Source organism: Chroicocephalus ridibundus, chromosome 13, assembly GCF_963924245.1.
Source record: "Chroicocephalus ridibundus chromosome 13, bChrRid1.1, whole genome shotgun sequence".
NCBI lineage: Eukaryota > Metazoa > Chordata > Aves > Charadriiformes > Laridae > Chroicocephalus > Chroicocephalus ridibundus.
In genome coordinates this window covers 13,041,595-13,061,131 of record NC_086296.1, presented here as the reverse complement: position 1 = coordinate 13,061,131, position 19,537 = coordinate 13,041,595, and the positions used below count along the sequence as shown (strand labels likewise).

Here is a 19,537-nt window from a genome sequence, read left to right as displayed (position 1 = left end):
CTCCGGAAACACTTATTTTTGAGATGTGTTACGAGAAAGCTGACACACACAAAGCACTAAGGGCTCAAAGAGCACTCACTTTTACATATGGTGAAAGTCTCTAAGATGTCACTTAAAATGGCCCCGTTTTCCAGAAAGGAGGTCAAGAACTATACTTACAAAGTAAACTGCTCCAAAACTTCCATGTCCAATTTCATGTAAACCCACAAATATTTCTTCAGGATCATCTTTGTAGAACAGGTCAGCTATTTCTGGGTCCTTTGGCACCCCTTTGCGCATGTTGAGCAGTATTATGAACTAGTTCGCGCTTTCAATTCCCAATCAATTTCTTCCTTCATCGACAAAGTAGTTTGTAGACAGCGTTCAGCACCTGGTGAGAAAGTTCATCTTTAATCTGTTTCTTTTACGCATGTTTCTGTTCTCACTTCTCAGACAGTAAAATAAGAGGAAACACTTTCAGGAGCAATAGACTTCACTATCGTTTCCTTCAGATAATTTTTTTAAATTATTAGTCCAATTTAGATATAGAGATTAAAATGCATTCAGAGTACAACAGCTCTTTATCTCATACAGGAAGCAAATGCTGCAGTTACAGTAAAGTCCACTTGAAGACAAGAGTCCTGGTTGCTATGCAAAACATCCTGTGATAGAAGTTTGTTATTCTTCACGCTGGGCTCCTACTGTGTCAGTTTTTAGACTATCACCCTTGTTCCTCCTACTTTTCTCTGCTGTTTGTTTGCTTTGTTTTCTCTGCTCCCACGTGCCAGCTGGTGTAGTAGAAAAGTTAGCTTCTATTCCACAGAAACACTTCACAATCATATGATTTTCATTTATTTATTTATTTATGCAGCGCTATAAGACAGCTACTGCTGCTGGATTGTGATGGCTCCCAGGTCACAGAACTGCTTTTGAAAAATCCTAGACTCCATCATGTAAGGCAGATCTTTACCTCCTTAACATCGTTCTTTAGCATAAGCATGTAATTAGACAGCAGAGAACTGAGCTGCACTGAAATGAAGAGTTTAAATATTGATCCCCAAAATTTTATGAAAAAAAATTATAAAAGAAGCATCAGAAAATGTCACATTTCCTATTAAAACATTCTGAAAAGCCTGCATTGGTTCATTAGACACTGGTGTGCAAAGCAATGACAGATGCCTTTACCCCACCTGCTTTTGACTTCTGAAACCCAGCACATTATCTGCAGGTGAGTCAACTGGAGTAGTTTCTAACAACAGCCTGGAGCACGTCTCAAAACTACTTCCAGATACATAGTTCAGCACCTCATTTATTGAGACCACATCTTCTCTGTGCGTAAAAGAAAGACTTCTGAAAACATACGCTAAAATGTTCAGCCTACCTCATGAGATAAACCAGTGTAACATTTAATGAGAGACCAGCTGTAATTTAGCAATCGGATAAAATTAAAACTGAAAGACACATAAAAGGCTTTAGAATGTTTCAGACTGCAAGTGCCATCCAGATGGAACGATGAAAGCAGAGCATAACTTTGGTCTGGGGCTGAGACAGTCTCCTTGGCCGAGGATGATAAGCAACGGAGCAACAAGCCCAACAAACTGCGGTTTGTTAGAGGTGCACCAAGTCCTGTGCTGGAGCCCACCTGGGTAACTGTGGCACGAAGCATGCTCTGCGGCTCAGACTCCTTTCAGCAGCATCGTCCTGTGCTCTCGGCCCCCCAGACTCTAGGCGCTCTCTTATTCTGCAAAGGAAAACAAATATCAGTATTTAGAAAAAAGTATTTTAAGTTTTATGCCTTATTCTAATATACAAAACCACTACATCTAAGAAAGACTGCCGCCTATCAAGGCACCATTTGAAAGCGCAGTGAAAAGGAGCACTGGCTATGGACGTTCATGGTGGCTCTTTAGGTGAAGATATGCACTTCCTGGGTTCTGTAGCCCTTGGGCTTGTTACGTAGCGCTATAAGAGAGGAAACCAGGAAAAGAGGTTAAATGCCAAGTTCTTTGACTTTTATAAAAAACTCTTAGGAGGCACAAGAAAGTTTGCTCTCAGACTACACTGTTCAGATTGCCTATAGAAAGGACAAAGCTCACAATGCCCAGTCTATCCTTTAGCTCACCATGTTCCACCTGATGCCATACAAGACTTCAAAGACAGTCCTAGGCGTTAATAAGGCAAACGTTGTTGGATTCCACCAGGGAGAGAATAAGCAATGAAAGGATGAAGAAGGAGGGCAACCAGTTAGTCCCATCAGCTGAAATCAAGTCCACATTGCTCACAGTTAAGGATGCGACTCCCTGCAGTCACCCATCGCTGGGGGTGCAGCAACACCCCCAAACAGCCACAGCCCTCCTCCCAGTGGAGTCAAGCACGCTGAGGGTTTGGCATCAGCTTGCCCTCATAGAAAAGGTTATCGTGTAGCCACAGGAAAAATGCTTCACAAGTAAAGCATACTGCAGTAGTTATATTGCCAAAATCTGAATTAATATACATCTGATTTAATGATAAACAGGCTAACTCATCTTCTCATTTATTAGCAAAAAAAATACATGAGCAAAAGTCTTCCTGCTGGTAGCTAACATTACCAATAAATGATATTTTTGTCTACTGTTCTCAACACAGGGCAATATTATTGACATGTTAAAAAGCTATTTGAACAGCTACAGAAAAAGGATCTGTAATGTTTAGTTTAAAAAAAAAAATAATTTATTAGTATAAACTAATGACAAAAGCCAGATGAATGAAATGATTATTCATTCTCAGATGATTGGCCTCACCCAAAAGTGCTATATTTACTACGTGCCTGCAGACAGGGGCAAAGAATGCAGTATTTCAGGTCTGGCATTCTTCAGCCCAGTGAAAAGTCCATTTGGCTTTGGAACGATAAACTGATGAAGAAAACAATTTATCCATCTCTAGTCAAACAAACTTCTCTGCCATAAACAGTCTGTGCAGCTCTAATATTCAAGGATAAACTGATATTTAAAATGGGAAAGTAAATATCAATACTTAAAGTTAAGCCCTAAGTAAGAATGTCTTCTCCAACCAGGACAGATATGTATAGCGAGGCTGTAAAATAGGTAATTCTTTTCAGCAGGACTATTATTTTCCAGTAATGATTGTAAGAAAACTTAGGATGGAAAGGGTATGAAGAGTAACTTGATTCTTGCTGATCTGAACACGACCCCAGGTGCTCCATACCATCCCCGAGCGCTTGCAGTGCCTCTCGGGACAAACACCAGGAATCCTTCACGTGGTCACTTTTCAGCACGAGATACACAATTCAGGCACGGGACAGCGTAAGACAGGAAAGACACAAGTCACACCACTTGGAGGTAAGCTGGCCGGTCACGAGTTATTAATATTACAACTCTCTTCTAGACACGTTTGAAGACTGAAATAAAAACAGTTTAAACAATGGCAAAGCATTATGGGCGTCAAGCATCATAAGTAAAAAAACCCTCAAGTTCATGGTATGGTCAGTTTGAGCAAGTGCTTTCAGTTACTAAAGTACCGAATTAACCCATCAAGAAACAAGGTCTACTAGAAGCCTGATTTCTTTCAAAAAGCGCACCTAAAGCAGCACTTGAGACTCTGTGCGTTCTGAAGACCTCAGATGAAAACAGCATTAATCATACTGGTGGTGACTTAACGGAAATGAACAAGTGACTCAAGGTTTTCAGAGTGCGTGAGTTCAGCATTTTGTTCAGATAAGGCCATTTGGAGATGCCTCAAAACTGCCGACCTAGAAGTGAAGACTCTCAATCAAGAGTTACTAGTGAGAATTCCTGCCTCGGAGGACAAACTGTTTGTGCCCCGTTTCTGAAACTCTGAAAGGTACTAGAAAGATGGGGTGAATTCTTGGGAGTAAATTCAGCATCAGAAATGATACTAAGAAAAATACTTGAAAGATTCTCTAAGAAAAAGATCTCTAATGAAAATTACAGATCATATTACGAAAACCAGAAAGAAAATACGTTTTTTAAAGGCCTATGACTATTCCAACTACAATTGGGAAAACAGTGTTACACTGGACATATCTGTATGGCAATCCCTCCGTTTCCCAGTAATATCACAGGCAGAGGAAAACAAAATCACTAGTTACTTTAACATTCCATTTTTATGGAAAATGCGCCAGGCAACGTGTGTCCTGCCCAGCACAGATGTGCCCAAAGCGAGAGGGAAATGCTGAAGAACTGTGTTGAAAGCTACAAGTGCAAGATGATCAAGTTCTTAAACCAACAAAGCAATTCTGCTTGAGGCAATGTGCTGTAGTCCTCCTCCTCCTTCTCCTCTCCCACCCTTCAAACACAGGAGCTCAGGGATGCAATCCAGCCAAAGCAAATCCCTCTGGATGCAGCAGGGAGTTATTGCTGTAGTTCTGGCCCATTGCCACCTTAGCACAGGGTTTCAAGGATTCTCTACTCCTTGCTTACGCTAAACGGCACAGTGACCTGGTGCTTTTCGTGGCTGGGGCAAGACAACAGCAGGTCTCATGGTGGAGTTCACCAAATGATGGTAGAGAGTACGGGAAGAGTCAGGCCAGGAATGAGGAACAATAAACTAGTGATACATCCTACAGACTACTCAGACTGAGCCCTGGGTAATGCCCGCTATAGCAAGCAAGTGTTTTTTTTTCCCCAACAGTTTAAAGAAAAGCAACATTTCCTCAATCATAACCAACCCTCACATTAAAAAATCATGCATTGCTGCTTTTGCTACATGTGTTGGCACAAAAAATTCTCTTCCTACCCATCATGACCTCTAGGTGCTATATCAACAACAACAGAAAAGACCTTGACCTGAATATAAAGGAAGCAACAAAACATAACTGGAAGTGCCTTTAAGAAGAACTAAACTACCCACATTTCCAAACATTCCATGGATCTAAAGCTACATCCATTTCTAAGAAGACTTAAACTTGTGCACTCAAATTCTGTAACCGCCAACGAGATGCCTTCACAGAGCACGGTACCAGGAGAGTTCAGATATTTACTTTTTGCTTTGTCAGGGTCACTAAACAACCGGTAACCTGCCCGGCACCCTCAGCTCACAGTCAGTACACACGGAATGGTTCCCACACCCTACAACTATCTCATTTTCAACACTCCAATAAAGCACCAGCGCGTGGCTTGTAAAACACGGCTTGAATCGCATCTCACAACGCTACAGGCCCCTTTCAAATGTGTACAGAAATATATAAAATTAATTTTAGTTCCTAATGACACCACGGTCCTTCCCAAACCAGGGACAAAGTTTTCCACTTCAAGCAGAAAAACAAACTACAGGAAACAGGGTGGAACAGCAGCAGATTCCACTCATAGGAGGAGCGACGTGACACGGCTCACGCATTCATTTTTAGATGAATATTTTTGGGGCAATAATTTTACACCACAATTCTTTTTCCAAAAAGGACAAACACGGAGTCCCTTGTCTTCATTTCAGTTGCTACAAAAATCTCCCAAAATCTGGAAGACAACACTAAGAGGGAAATTATCAGCTAAATTCAACCAATAAAAACTGTTCTGAATAAGAAGCCTTTTGAGCTCAAAGTAGGCACGTGCTCAAGTTCTCACACATAAACTTATAATGCTTTGTTTGTTTGATTTTGTTTTTTGTTTATTTTTAAGAAGTATAAGCTTTTTTTTCTTCCCTTTAACTGCTACATAAGGCTAGCTAGCAAGGCCATACACAAACCCTTTTGTGGCTCATTGACTCACATGCAGACCACAATCCAGGGTGAACCGTCCATCGCTGCGCAGAAGCAGGTGCTTTGGCGTTTTAAGGAATGCTCTTAACCTCCATATTGTGAACTTTTCAGTGTCAGTTCTTTGATTGTTAAGAATTACTTTTCCAGCTAACATTATGTAACTGAAAGCAACATACGTGTTTTTTTCCTAGTATATTAGCGCTTAGTTGATTTTAATGCTTAAAACAGCCAGATACACCTATCTGGTATATAAATTCAAGCTACTTACAAGTTTGCTGACGCCGTATACGAAAAGCAACTGTACTACAGCCTTTGTTTGCTTAAATTAATCACCGATCCCAAGGTACTCAGAAAAGATTTCACTTTGGTCTAGAAGCAGCAAGTCCTCTCATGTCCTTTCTGCAAATTTCTAAGCAGCAAAATGATCCAATTTGTGCATAAGACAAATGGAAAGTACCTGGTGACCTTCAGCAGCAGAGAAAAATATTTTTGAGCCTTTGAAAACACTCTGCAGGTATCAGAATAGCATCCCCTGAGGGTACGTGGCAGGGGGACCAGATTAAGGCATCAGGACAGTCTGGGAGGAAAGCTGGATAGGGTAACCAGAAAATAAGCACAAAATGTGCCTAGTCACAGCTAGCAGCTGAGACTCACACACTAGTTCCTCAAAGACTGCCTTTTTCACTCTGCTTTTCAAAGAAATAACTTCCCAGAACATTCAAGTCAATGACACACACCATTTTTATCAACATTTGCACAACATTTGGATGCAATCACAGCTCATCACTACCTACAACTTCTAAAAAGAACTGCAAGAATTTTTCTTTGCCAAGTATTCAGTGCAGGAATCCACTTCGAACATCATCCTGGAGCATACGCGCCATCCTGGAGCATACTGGTATTCTCCAGTGCTCGCACGTGCGTCGGGTCATTCGGAGTTAACAAGATTACTCATGCTAATAAAAAACCCTGAATCAGAACTTGACTAAGGTGATCACTGCACACAGTGCCCCTGGGATATGAAATTAAACTAATAACTTGCAGGTCTTATTGTGGATACAAACCTTCATTGAAGCAATTTTTTCCTGATTAGGAGCAATAATTTTCAAGGGAAACATTGTTCCATTTGCAACTCCTCTATAACTAGTATTTATGTATCAAGAATAAGACAGTAACCTAAAAAAAAACCCCAAAAATACAAAAATAAAACCATAAAACCAGTGGGCTTAAAGTCAAGAAACAAGCAATTAGCTTTGCTCATAGGGAACAGTTCAACAAGTATGAAGTCAAGCAACATGCCGGCCTTCCAAAGGAAGCTGTTCCCGTCACCTTCCCTGGAAGACCTCCCAGCAAAGACACACCAGCTGCTGCAGGAAGTTTAGGGATTTAAGACACACCAGAATGAAAATGCAGCAAAAAACTTCCACAGATTGTCTTTCTTCTTGCTCTTCTAAAGGACCTTATGGCTGATGTGTGAAGTTTCAGTACTTGCAGAATGAGGATTAGGCACTGAAGTGAGGAACTAGTGGCACCTATGGCACTGATCCATCTTGACCTGCAGCCAGATAGTAACTATAATCCTAAAAAAAAATAATAGTATCATAGAATCGCCTAGGTTGGAAGGGACCTTTCAGATCATCTAGTCCAACCATCAACCTAACACTGACAAAAAATGCCACTAAACCATATCTCTAAGCACTATGTCTACCTGTCTTTTAAATGGCGACTCAACCACTTCCCTCGGCAGACTGTTCCAATGCTTGATAACCTTTTCAGTGTAAAATTTTTTCCTAATATCCAATCTAAACCTCCCCTGTTGCAGCTTGAGGCCATTTCCTCTTGTCCTATTACCTGTTACTTGGGAGAAGAGACCAACCCCCACCTCTCTACAACCTCCTTTATATTCTTGTATATGACCATACCAAGGAAAAGCATAATATACAAGGTAAATATAAACCGATCCTCTAATACCCCATTTTCCGACCCCAATTTGACACCCCAAATTCCGACACCGTGTTATGCCCCAGCAAGTTTAGCCACCCTTTCTGGACACGAGCAGTGTCACAGGTCAGCAGAAACCAGAGGTAACAGCTATTCTGAAGGCAACACCCTCTTCTAAAGCTCCGTCTTCTCTCTCTGCACCTGATCCAAAGCTCACAACTTAAACATTTCCATGAAGACCAGCACTATTGCTCCTACTGCAATTTGCCTCGTGAAACACTCTACAGGGAATTTTAAAACCTGTGAAATAACAATGCTGAGTTTTAGGTTTTGCTTTTCACATTTTCATCCAATGGCTGAAATAGGCAAACATCTAACATACTTCTGATACACTCATTTAGGTCGATACACAGTCCTTAATCTCACACCTAGTTTTGAGCACTGCGCAGCCCTCCTGAAGTAATAAATCCAGTTTAAGAAGGGTATCTGTAATTTTTCTCTCTAGTAACCGCCCCTTCATACCCAAAAACTTCTATGAAAGGAGGTAAAGAAATCTGACATCTGTGGTCAGCAAATTACTTTAAAAGACATACGCTTTTGACTATCCTGCTCCAGATGTTTTAGTGTTTTGAAGATTTTGCAGCTGTCAATTAAAAAAAAAATAAATCACACAGTGTTTTAATGACAAAGTTGCAAGGAAACCATGAATGAGTTAAAAACACAGGTGATAAGCCCAATTGGGAGAGTCATCAAAAGTAGCAAGCAGGAGCTTGTACCTCCCAAACCTTGTCTGCAAGTGGCATTTTAAGAATTAATTGCAATACAAGGTTTGATAGCATTTCTTGTCTCTTACAGGCAAGAGGAAAGCCCTTTACCTTCTCCCTGCTTTGCTAAATAGGTATAATGGTAATAACCCGAGACCCTGGGTAAAATATTTGAAAAAAGATGACTTTAAAATGAATTTTAAAAACCCTCCAAAACCAAAATGAAAAGCCTAGGCTTTTATTTAACAAGCCAAACAGCATCGTTCTTCACAATAGGTACGTAATGAAGAAGCAAAACTTCACAGCAAGAGACATTGGGTGATGCTTCCCAATAATTTTCCAGTTAAATTTAAAGTGATTCAATGAAAATATGTATGCCTTCATTTTGTTTAAGGGCAACTGACACTCTTACATTTCTTTCACCAGAACCTGTATTTTATCATAAAATCTAGACTGCCTTATTAGTGTTTTGCAGGTTTATTTTACAAGATTAAAAACTCTGAGTCATGAAATAAGCCTGTTTAAATAAAAACAAAAGGAAAGAAAAAAGCTTTTGCTCTTAACAACAACATTTCATAGTATTTCATCATGGCACCCTCGAAATAATTCAGGGATACGTCTGGAAGGGAGGAGAGATACATGAATCACTTAAAATCCTCATGTACATAAGCCCAAATAGCATCACATGGAGAAATATAAATTTCATCAGATCTTCTCATCAAGACACCTCTAAAACATCACATATGGGGCATGAAATTGAGGAAATTGCCTCCCTGTTTTCATCAGATTTTTTCTGGAGCATTTTTATCAGGCTCTTCATCACGTTGCTTAAAAGACAGTGAACTCTAGACAATTATAAATTCATGAGTATTACGCTGTGTGCTAGTCAGAGGCAAAAATAAGTCATCAAATTTGTTTATGACAGTCTGAAGACCAGCAACACTCAGAGTTTCCTACCTGTTAATGTAATGGCTTCCAAAGAGCTGTATCCATTTTGCGGTTAAAGCTATTTTGAGATATTTTTAAAGAGTTCATATTTTGACCCTCACATAATCAAACAAGAAAGACGGCAGCCAGATAAATCTACTCCCCCAGCTCTCCGGAGTGTCCCAGATGATGCTGTAGCGAGAGCTGAGCTACTCCAACTCACCTGCGTTACAGTTCTAACCTGCTGCGACCGACGCAATCACAGCGGCCACCAGATCAGTTAAACAGTAAATACACTCGCAGCCTCGTTACGTATCTCCAGCTGCATTTCAAGCTCCGTTTTTCAGAGATATGGGAAGTGACTAATATATAATATATATTAAAATAACCCTGAACACTAAAAAATTCTGTAAGTTTTAAAATTAGTTCTCATATTGTTAGCTTAGATAGCATGACTTTGATTTGCTCCTTAGAGTAAGTCAGCAACTGTGAAGATTTGACTGAGGGTAAGATATAATTACGCTACTGAACAGTTACTTTGTGCTGCCCAAGGAAAAGGTGCGTTTTAGTGGAGGGACATGAAAAGCCTGTGATACCATTTTGGGCAAAAAGTGATTTCATTATGTAAGCGCAAGACAACGAATAAGATCCTTTAACGTAACAGTGTGGTACCGTAGCTATGTGGCTTCTGCCGTAACACTAGCTGACTTTGAAAAAGTAGGTTTCTATTTAAAAAAGACTGTTTGTTCTGCTTTTGCAAGAAAATAACTCAGATACTGATTTTCTGGAAGCTATACCAGAGTAAAACTGGCCAAGAAGAGTCATGCAGTAGCTCCTTAGCAAAAAGTAAGAAAACAGATGCAGACAGCACTCCTGGAGGGGGGAAAAAAAAAGGCGGCATTCTTTGATCACAGAGGTCAGAGTACTCCTCACAACAAACCAAACTTGGATTTTATTTTTTTTTCCCTTCTGTTTGAAGAGAAGGAAAGTTCTTCATGATTCTAAGAAAATCCATGGATCATTATGAGCTTGCTATTAATAAAAAACCCAAACCTCTTCATTTCTAAAGAGAGTGAGTTGCACAGTGCAGCATATGTTGCTCATCCTCTCCAGTCATGAGGTTTAGAGCGAAAGGCTCCTGAATCCCAAGGCTGTTCTGGTGCTGGTTTAAGCAGCAGCAGAGAAAGCCCCAGCACTCCAATCTATTTCCCCCAAGATGTATAGTTTTTGCTGCGTTACACTTCCCCCTGGCACCCAGCCCCTTTCTCTGCCCCATCAATCTCTCCCTACCACACACTTCTCCTTTTATAGATCTCCTTCCTTCCTGCCGCCGCTGTGGCAGCCAGCGATAACACTTTAGGAAATCGTCTTTTTGACTACTTCAGTCTATCGTTTTAGCTCGGTCCACCCTCCGCGACTCTGTGTCACACATCCAGCTCTCTTCCTGACCTATTTTACAGGCACGACTGCAACCATTACCATATGTAACAGGAATTTTTTCCACGCCCATATCATTAAAAATGGCTACATCACTCATTCAGGTGTTCAAAGTCTGCTTCAGGAGTGGAATTAAACATGAAAAAGGTTCTTTTGAAAAATCCACAAAAAAATTCATTTTCATTTGGGAATACTATTATTAAAAGATGACAAACTTAATCTAGCATGTACCAGCCAAGACAGAATCAGTCATTAATATTACACAACTTACCCACTGGCTTTTTAAGTTTATTCTTTTCTAGCATATGCATTTTTTATTGCTAGTAATAAATGACACCCACAGAAGTAAAATATGGATGTTTAATGTCCAAAGCATCACTATTAGAATCTAATAATTGTGTACAAAAAGAAAGTGCTTATACTCTATGAGAAGAGCACCGGATGGCTGAAAATCTGGAAAGAAAAGAAGATAGTGTGATGCTTTTATCCAACACCCAGAAGGAACTGAAGGTTTGCCGTATCAGCCATCATACGTGCTTAGGACACGGCCCTCCTGTGGATACCTCTTCTTCAGGATCATTTTAACATCCTTATGATAATTACAGCAATTATTTACATGCAGCAGCCATCACAGAATCACGAAACTATCAAATGTATTTTTATTTGCCATAATGCAGTAAGCCATCCATGAACACCACTATGCACCACGAGAGCATGCCGCTTTGCACAACATTAATAAAATGGTCCAGCAGCCTGTTTTACACCTGTAGGCATTTAATTTCCCAGGCAATGTCAGCAAAGCCAGCAGTTCCTTGGTGCACGAGGCAGGGATAAAGCTCTCCAGGACAGGAGGACGCAGCAGGGAGAACCACAGAGCAAGGGGTTGTTTTGTCACATGGAAGCCTGTAAGGGTCTCCAGGTACTTTTGTCCCTCAGAGGTTTTAAGGCCAGTACTGTCCACACTTTACAAAACATACAAGCTGATAAAACGAGAAATAAAACCTGTTCAGTGTCATCTAAGGAATACAGCAACTACAAATAAAATCACGGTTTCCAGATTAGGAAGAGCTGGTGCGGCAATCTCATTGAATAATCATCTGCTGCATTATTTTGGGGGGTTTTTGGCTGATTTCCCTATCTCAACACATTGCCATAGGAAGCTGGTTTTCTGGCCAACCAAAGATTCATAAAATAAATCACCCAAGATGTCTTAAAGATCTGAATGAAGGCAAATAAGTGTATCAGATTTATAAATACATGCAACCTTTGCAAGGTATATTCATTCCTGCAGTACCTCAATGCCATGAGCAGAGCGATTTCCTCATCACCAAGCACCTTCGATGTCAGACAAATGCTGCTAAAGGAACTCTCTCACCCCGCGAGCACTTTCTCAGCCGCTCTCTACGAGGGTTGGCACAGGCCAATGCTGCACTAAGTTCCTGGGAAAGGACTGACCACAAAATAAAAAGCCTTGTTGCTTGTTGAAGTCCTCTCCTATCTCACAGGGTTACAAACTAATCACTAAGAGATACCAGTCATAACACTTCGTCATAAAATCTGAAAAATAAAGTATTTCAACAGGCATTTACTCCTCTTCCTCCCACACGCCTGTGTCCTCCTGCACTGGTGGGCATGGGACCTGAACCACAGCACCACCAGCACAAACCACCTCTCTTTCTTACTGACGGACGGTCCATTTTTAATTTGGTAAATTCATTCCATGATGGTTCCAGGTCTCCAGGGATTTTTTTTTTTCATAGCTTTTTCTATTTTAGGAACAGATATACAGACACCAGTTTCCTCCATCTTCTCACAAGTTCACTTAAGGAAAAGCACAAATACAGCTCTTATCACACAGCTCAGTTTTGGTGATTATGTTTTATAGAGGGCTGGGCCACAGATACTATTAATACACTTGGAGGAATATTTATTTTATTAACGTCACAAGTTCCTATTTGCATCTCTCCTGGAATCTCCATCAGCTCTTTTCTGAATGTACACAGGAAAAGATATGTCCCATATTAAAACACACATGCGTAAATTTATTTGTTAAAATTAAAAAAACACCATCACTATATTTCGGTCATATACTGTCATAGGTGCAGGAGGCTAACTTTATTTCCTTCAACTCTTTTTCAGGACTTTAAGACACTAGAGAAGCTGTTTCTATTACCATTTCATTGGACCTGCTGGGAAGTAGTTCTGAGGAGAAGGATCTGGGGGTCCTGGTAGACAGTAAATTATCCATGAGCCAACAATGTGCCCTTGTTGCCAAAAAGGCCAATGGAATCCTGGGCTGCATAGGAAAGAGTGTGGCCAGTAGGTCCAGGGAGGTCATTCTCCCCCTCTACTGTGCACTGGTGAGGCCACAACTGGAATACTGCATCCAGTTTTGGGCTCCCCAGTTCAAGAGGGACAGGGAACTACTGGAGCGAGTCCAGCGTAGGACAACTAAGATGACTGAGGGACTGGAGCATCTCCCTTATGAGGAAAGGCTGAGAGAGCTGGGACTCTGTAGCCTGGAGAAGAGAAGGCTGAGGGGAGACCTTATTAATGTTGCCAAGTATCTAAAGGGTGGGTTGAAGGAGGATGGTGCCAGACTCTTTTCAATGGTTCCCAGTGACAGGACGAGGGGCAATGGGCACAAGTTAGAACACAGGAAGTTCCGATGAAATATGAGAAAAAGCTTCTTTAAGGTGAGGGTGACAGAGCACTGGAACAGGCTGCCCAGGGAGGTCGTGGAGTCCCCTTCTCTGGAGATTTTCAAGACTCACCTGGATGCAGTCCTGAGTAACGTGCTCTAGGCAATCCTCCTCTAGCAAGGGAGTTGGACTAGATGATCTCTAGAGGTCCCTTCCAACTCTGAAGTTTCTGTGATTCTGTGATTATGCAATGAGTGTGCTAACGTGTGTATTAATCCAGATCTGAGGCATCTCACATCACTAAAGCAGGTTTCTCACCACTGCCCCTGTTCCCCCAACTGCTTCCGACCTGCTGCAACGCCCGGCAGCACATTACTCCAGTCTTTTGCAGGAAGATTTTGGTACTCCCCCAGGAGCTTTCCTGTATTCACACTCTGCAAACTGAAGTTTGGGATTCTGGAGTTCAGCTCCGCAGCAACTGAAGCAGTTTTGACTAATTCAGATAAAATTTGGTTTGTAACCTAACCGCGCTTGTCTGTGCTGCTTTGGATAACTCCATCTTCATTTAGCTAAGGCACGAAAAACATCCAGGACTTCTGGAGACAAAATTTCTATCTGCATTGCATGAACTGCTTTCAGCAGCAGCCTCCCTCTCCACCCTGCTAGCGCTGCCGCTTGTACCCACACTCCCTCCATCAAGAAGCTGACCCAGACAAGTAACAACCCAGCAAAAATGGTTCATTTTCTGGCCAGATTTGTTCCCTGGCCTTACTCCACATCTCTCCATCCAAACAGGAATAAGCAGCCAGGGGCAGGAACTGGGCTGTCAAAACCCTCAAATGAGGCTACTGGAACATCTCCATTGGAGTTTCAGTCACAAGACTTTCAAGAAAAGTGGTAATTTCCAGGCCACCCATTTTTCAAAGTATAATGAATTCAATGCCTCATCCTGAAGCCTACACACGCTATTTTCTCTCCACGAGGTCCCTGGGTGGTTACTGAAGACTCTGGCAGCTCACCAGTGGAGTGCTGCAGTCACCCTTCAGGAGACAACTGTAATTTCCTATAATTAATATACTGTTACCACCTTTTGCTAATTCATTGTACTTGACAAGTAAGCTAGGACAATAATTGTGTTGCTAATATGCTCGTGTATAAGACATGAGGAGACAGTAATTGTCTCAAAGACAACACTGAAGTCAGAAATTCTGTATTCTCCTACTCGCAGAGCAGGCTATTGAGATGGAAAGAAAACCCACAGTGAATAACGGCACCAGTTTTCAGCCAGGGGTATAATCAGGAATGACCAATGGGTCCTTCACCAGGTAGGAGAACAGAATGGAGAAGTGGTGATCACTCACATTAAGGAGAGGTGGGAGAAAAAAGAAAAAAAAGAAAAAAAAAGAAAATCCTCAATATATTGTCAAGCATATCAACTATAAGTCCCAGAGGAAAACTGAAGAAAAGATAAATAAATGACCGATATGAAACAACTATTTTGCTTTATCAGACAAAAAATTCTGAGTTCAGACTGAAGTTACATCTCACCATACCATGCCATCATTCCCATTGCATGAGAACATGCAGCACTCAAAGACTTTCAGCAGCGGGATAATGGAGAGATTCAGGTCTGCGATTTCAGCCTTAAGTCTTATTTTCTTGGGATTTATCAGGTCAGAACAGACCCTTAATGTTGCTTTAATGCAGATTTTTAGCATCTTCAACTGAAGTAAAGTTTTAAATTAGAACTGGAGGGAAAAAAAAGTCTGCTTCACTGGCACTGGAATCAGATGTTTAAGACTAACTCAGCTCACGAAGAGCCAGCACTCTGCAGGTCTGCTCAGAGCCTTTTCCAGAGGAAGACAGTCTTGGTTCCAAGGGACGGGAGATGAGCAGAGGCAGGCAGAGGAGAAGAGAAACAGCCACCTGGGTCAGGAGATGCAAACTCGCAAGTACCTATCCCCTCGGCATACTTTTTTTAAAATTAGCATTGCAGTCACAAAGAATCAATATACAGTTCTAAGTGACATTCTCATTTTAAATAATCTATGCTTAAATTTCATTTTTCCACTTGAAATTCAAAATGCAAGTTTCAGTACTGCATCCTCATGTACTGGCATATCCTCAGATGAGTTTTAAAGTACTAAGATTTAATATTTCAGAATGTTAAACCCTGAGAGAAAAAATGATCAGTAAACAAAACCTACTTAGTGTCCTCAAGAAAACAAGATAGAAATAAGGGTAAAATAAGGGATGGGACTAATCTTCTCACAGGCAAAGAAAGTAGATTCGGTCTCCCAGGACCTAGTGGGTCCTTTTCGGAAAAGCGGAATGTGGATCACCATGGTAACAGAGTATTTTATGAGATACTTTAGTAGTGCAATATGCTGTGCTATGAACATAAGAGGTAAGGCGAGCAGCAGTTCTCTACCAACCAAATAGAAAAGCTTTTAGCAAAAACATGGAGCACATTTCTGTTTGCTGTGATTTCCAGTAATGAAAAACTGACGTTGCAAAAAGACACCATGGGTATCAGTAACAGAAATTATTATCAAAGCTTAAATTAAATTTTCTGGTCGCTGGGCTACCTGACGAAAAGACTTACACAGTCAATGAAAGAAAGCTATTATGGGGAAGATTCAAATTTATTAACTGCTGGCCCAAGTGTGCAAGGTACCAAAACCACACCAGATTACTACATATGTGCACAAAAATAAGAGGTGACGGAATTTGTGAGGGTGGCTGCAGGGACAGAGGGGCACTCGATAAAGGTGTCTTCTGTGGGTGACAGTGGCAGACATTGACACTGGCATTTGAGGGCAGGAGGGAAGAGACAGGAGAACTTCAGATCAGGCACATCATTAAACCAAGATAACATAACAAAAAGGATATCAAAGAAAATGAAAGAAAACCACGGCCTAAAGAATAATTTAGAAATACCTGTATTTCTGTATGAGCTGCAGCCAAGGAACCAGCAGCTGATGTTGGAATGTGTGTGTTCAATGGCTAAGAAACAACAACATCCAGGCTGATTGGCAAACACTGCACAGGAAGACAAGACCATTTAGCGACTGCTGTACGATAGGATTGACTTTTATTTTTGCTCTAACAATTTACTATTTTGAATCATCACCAAGACAGCCATTTAGTTGTTTGCTATTTTTGAGAAGTCATCTAGATCAATGACATAGATGCACATATATTACATTTAACAACACCCAGTAGGTTTTGGTCACTTATCTTGAAGATGACATTCATTCATAGCAGAGGTGATGAAATCATATGTTAAAAACAAACACAGCCAGGTCTACCTTGAGTGGCTCAGACCTGAGAGAAGTCAGAAGCAGAATGGTGGCTGATTTGTTAAAAAAGCAGGGTAGCATCCAGCAGTAGTAGTAATATTTTCAGCTACTCGCACACACTGCTGAATTTTAAATTAATTGTAACCACACAGGGAAAAGACCTGGGGGTTGCTGTAGACAGCTCTCTGAAAACATCTGCTCAGGGTGCAGAGGCAAACAAAAAGGCAAATGGAGTGCTGGGATGCATAAATACAATGACAGAAAGCCATGGCAAAAGTAGTAATGTCACAACAGAAACTAAGGATCAAATATATCGTATTATCCAAATGCAATATCCCACATCAGCCACATGAAAGAGGGAGCAGAAATAAAGCAGAAAAAAATAATAAAAGCATTAGATATAGGGGAAGGCATCAATGTGGAGGTAAACTGAAAATAAAGCCAGTTTACACAGGGCATAAATAGAAGGGGCAATGATGCATTAAACAAAATGGGAAAGAGCACACGACAAGGCTGCCCTTTTTTCTCCCCTCTGAGAAGAGGTAGAGCAAGGAACATACCTAAAAGGTAACAAGTTTCAGCTTAAAAATACAACAGCTAGTTCAGATAGATGGATACAAAGATATTCTGTGTTTCTAGATAGAAAAAACAAACTTTCCCAATTAATGAATTCACTGATTTGTAATACGGAATGCAAGGCTCGGAACTAAAAGCTCAGGTAACTGCAGTGAAAAATGGAAAACACTTCCACTTCTGTCAGAAGACAAGGCAGGGACTGCTGAGACCAACATCGAAGCAAAACCCCAGAAGCACCTCCTTTAAGGTAGGTTATTTATTTTTGCCCACTCAATGGGCGTTTGTTCCCATCTCTGGGAAGATGTCAGTTCAGCACCCTTCACAATATGGTACAAGTTCATCACACAGAGTCCCTTTGCTGCTAGCACCCACACACAACTCCCATTTTTCTGCAGATCTACTCCAGGAGTTCTCATTTCTTCATAGAATCATAGAATCTTCATGGTTGGAAAGGACCTTTGAGATCATCGAGTCCAACCAAACAACCTACAATCTCTGCCACTAGAGCATGCCCTGAAGTGCTACATCTAGATGTTTCTTAAACACCTCTAGGGATGGTGACTCAACCCCCTCCCTGGGCAGGCTGTTCCAGTGCCTGACCACTCTTTCAGTAAAGTAATTCTTCCTCATGTCTAATCTAAACCTCCCCTGCCGCAACCTCAGACCATTTCCTCTGGTCCTGTCATCATTCACCTGGGAGAAGAGGCCACCACCCACCTCTCTGCATCCTCCTTTCATAGAATCATAGAATCATAGAATTGTTGAGGTTGGAAGGGACCTTTAAGATCATCGAGTCCAACCTTTAGCCTACCCTGACAAGAGCCACTTCTAAACCATGTCCCTCAGTGCTCCATCTACCCTTTTTTTAAACACCTCCAGAGATGGTGAATCCACCACCTCCCTGGGCAGCCTATTCCAATGTTTAATAACCCTTTCAGTGAAAAAATGTCTCCTAATATCTAATCTAAACCTCCCCTGACATAACTTGAACCCGTTTCCCCTCGTCCTATCACTTGTCACCAGGGAGAAGAGGTCAGCCCCCATCTCTCTACAACCTCCTTTCAGGTAGTTGTAGAGGGTGATAAGGTCTCCCCTCAGCCTCCTCTTCTCCAGGCTAAACAACTCCAGCTCCCTCAGTCGTTCCTCATAAGGTTTGTCCTCCAGGCCCCTCACCAGCTTTGTAGCCCTTCTCTGGACACGCTCCAACACCTCAATGTCCCTCCTGTAGCGAGGGGCCCAAAACTGAACGCAGTACTCGAGGTGGGGCCTCACCAGTGCCGAGTACAGGGGGATGATCACTTTCAGGGAGTTGTAGAGGGCAATGAGGTCTCCCCTCAGCCTCCTCTTCTCCAAGCTAAACATGCCCAGCTCCCTCAGCCTCTCCTCAGATGCCCTGGTCTCCAGACCCCTCACCAGCCTGGTAGCTCTCCTCTGGACACGCTCCAGCACCTCAATGTCCCTCTTGTACAGAGGGGCCCAGAACTGAACCCAGTACTCGAGGTGAGGCCTCACCAGTGCCGAGTACAGAGGCACCATCGCTCCCCTGCTTCTGCTGGCCACGCTATTCCTGATACAAGCCAGGATGCTGTTGGCCTTCTTGGCCACCTGGGCACACTGCTGGCTCATGTTAAGCTGGCCATCCACCAGCACCCACAGGTCCTTTTCTGCTGGGCAGCTTTCCAGACACTCTTCCCCGAGCCTGTAGCGCTGCTTGGGGTTGTTGTGACCGAAATGCAGGACCCGGCACTTGGCCTTGTTAAACCTCATGCAGTTGGCCTTGGCCCATCAATCCAGCCTGTCCAGGTCCCTCTGTAGAGCCTTCCTACCCTCCAGCAGATCAACACTCCCACCTAGTTTGGTGTCATCTGCAAACTGACTGAGGGTGCACTCAATCCCCTCATCCAGATCATCGATAAAGATATTAAACAAAACTGGCCCCAAAACTGAGCCCTGAGGGACACCACTGGTGACCGGCCGCCAAGAGGATTTCACCCCATTAATCCCAACTCTCTGGGCACGGCCATCCAGCCAGTTTCTTACCCAGCAAAGAGTACACTTGTCTATGCCATGATTCGCCAGCTTCTCCAGGAGAATGCTGTGGGGGACGGTGTCAAAGGCCTTACCAATGTCCAGATAGACAATGTCCACAGCCTTCCCCGCATCCAGAAGGCGGGTCACATGGTCATAGAAAGAGATCAGGTTGGTTCATCCAGAGTTTGACAATAAATCCCTGTCAGACTCCCACTGCAATCCAGC

General features: G+C 42.1%; 1 protein-coding gene across 3 annotated transcripts in view; it reads right to left on the bottom strand.

Annotated features, from left to right (window-relative positions):
* TAOK3 (TAO kinase 3) overlaps window positions 1-19,537 on the bottom strand; it is a 95,423-nt gene that overhangs the window by 51,766 nt on the left and 24,120 nt on the right. For 2 of the 3 annotated variants that reach the window (XM_063351511.1, XM_063351513.1), the window contains exons 2-3: window positions 1,622-1,720; window positions 160-370 (exon numbers count right to left, since the gene is read on the bottom strand). In XM_063351511.1, the coding sequence (XP_063207581.1) occupies window positions 160-279 (120 nt within the window). In that variant the 5' untranslated portion in view covers window positions 280-370; window positions 1,622-1,720. Of the gene's footprint in view, window positions 1-159; window positions 371-1,621; window positions 1,721-16,343; window positions 16,364-19,537 lie in introns of those variants that run through there. The other variant, XM_063351512.1, reaches the window with a different exon arrangement.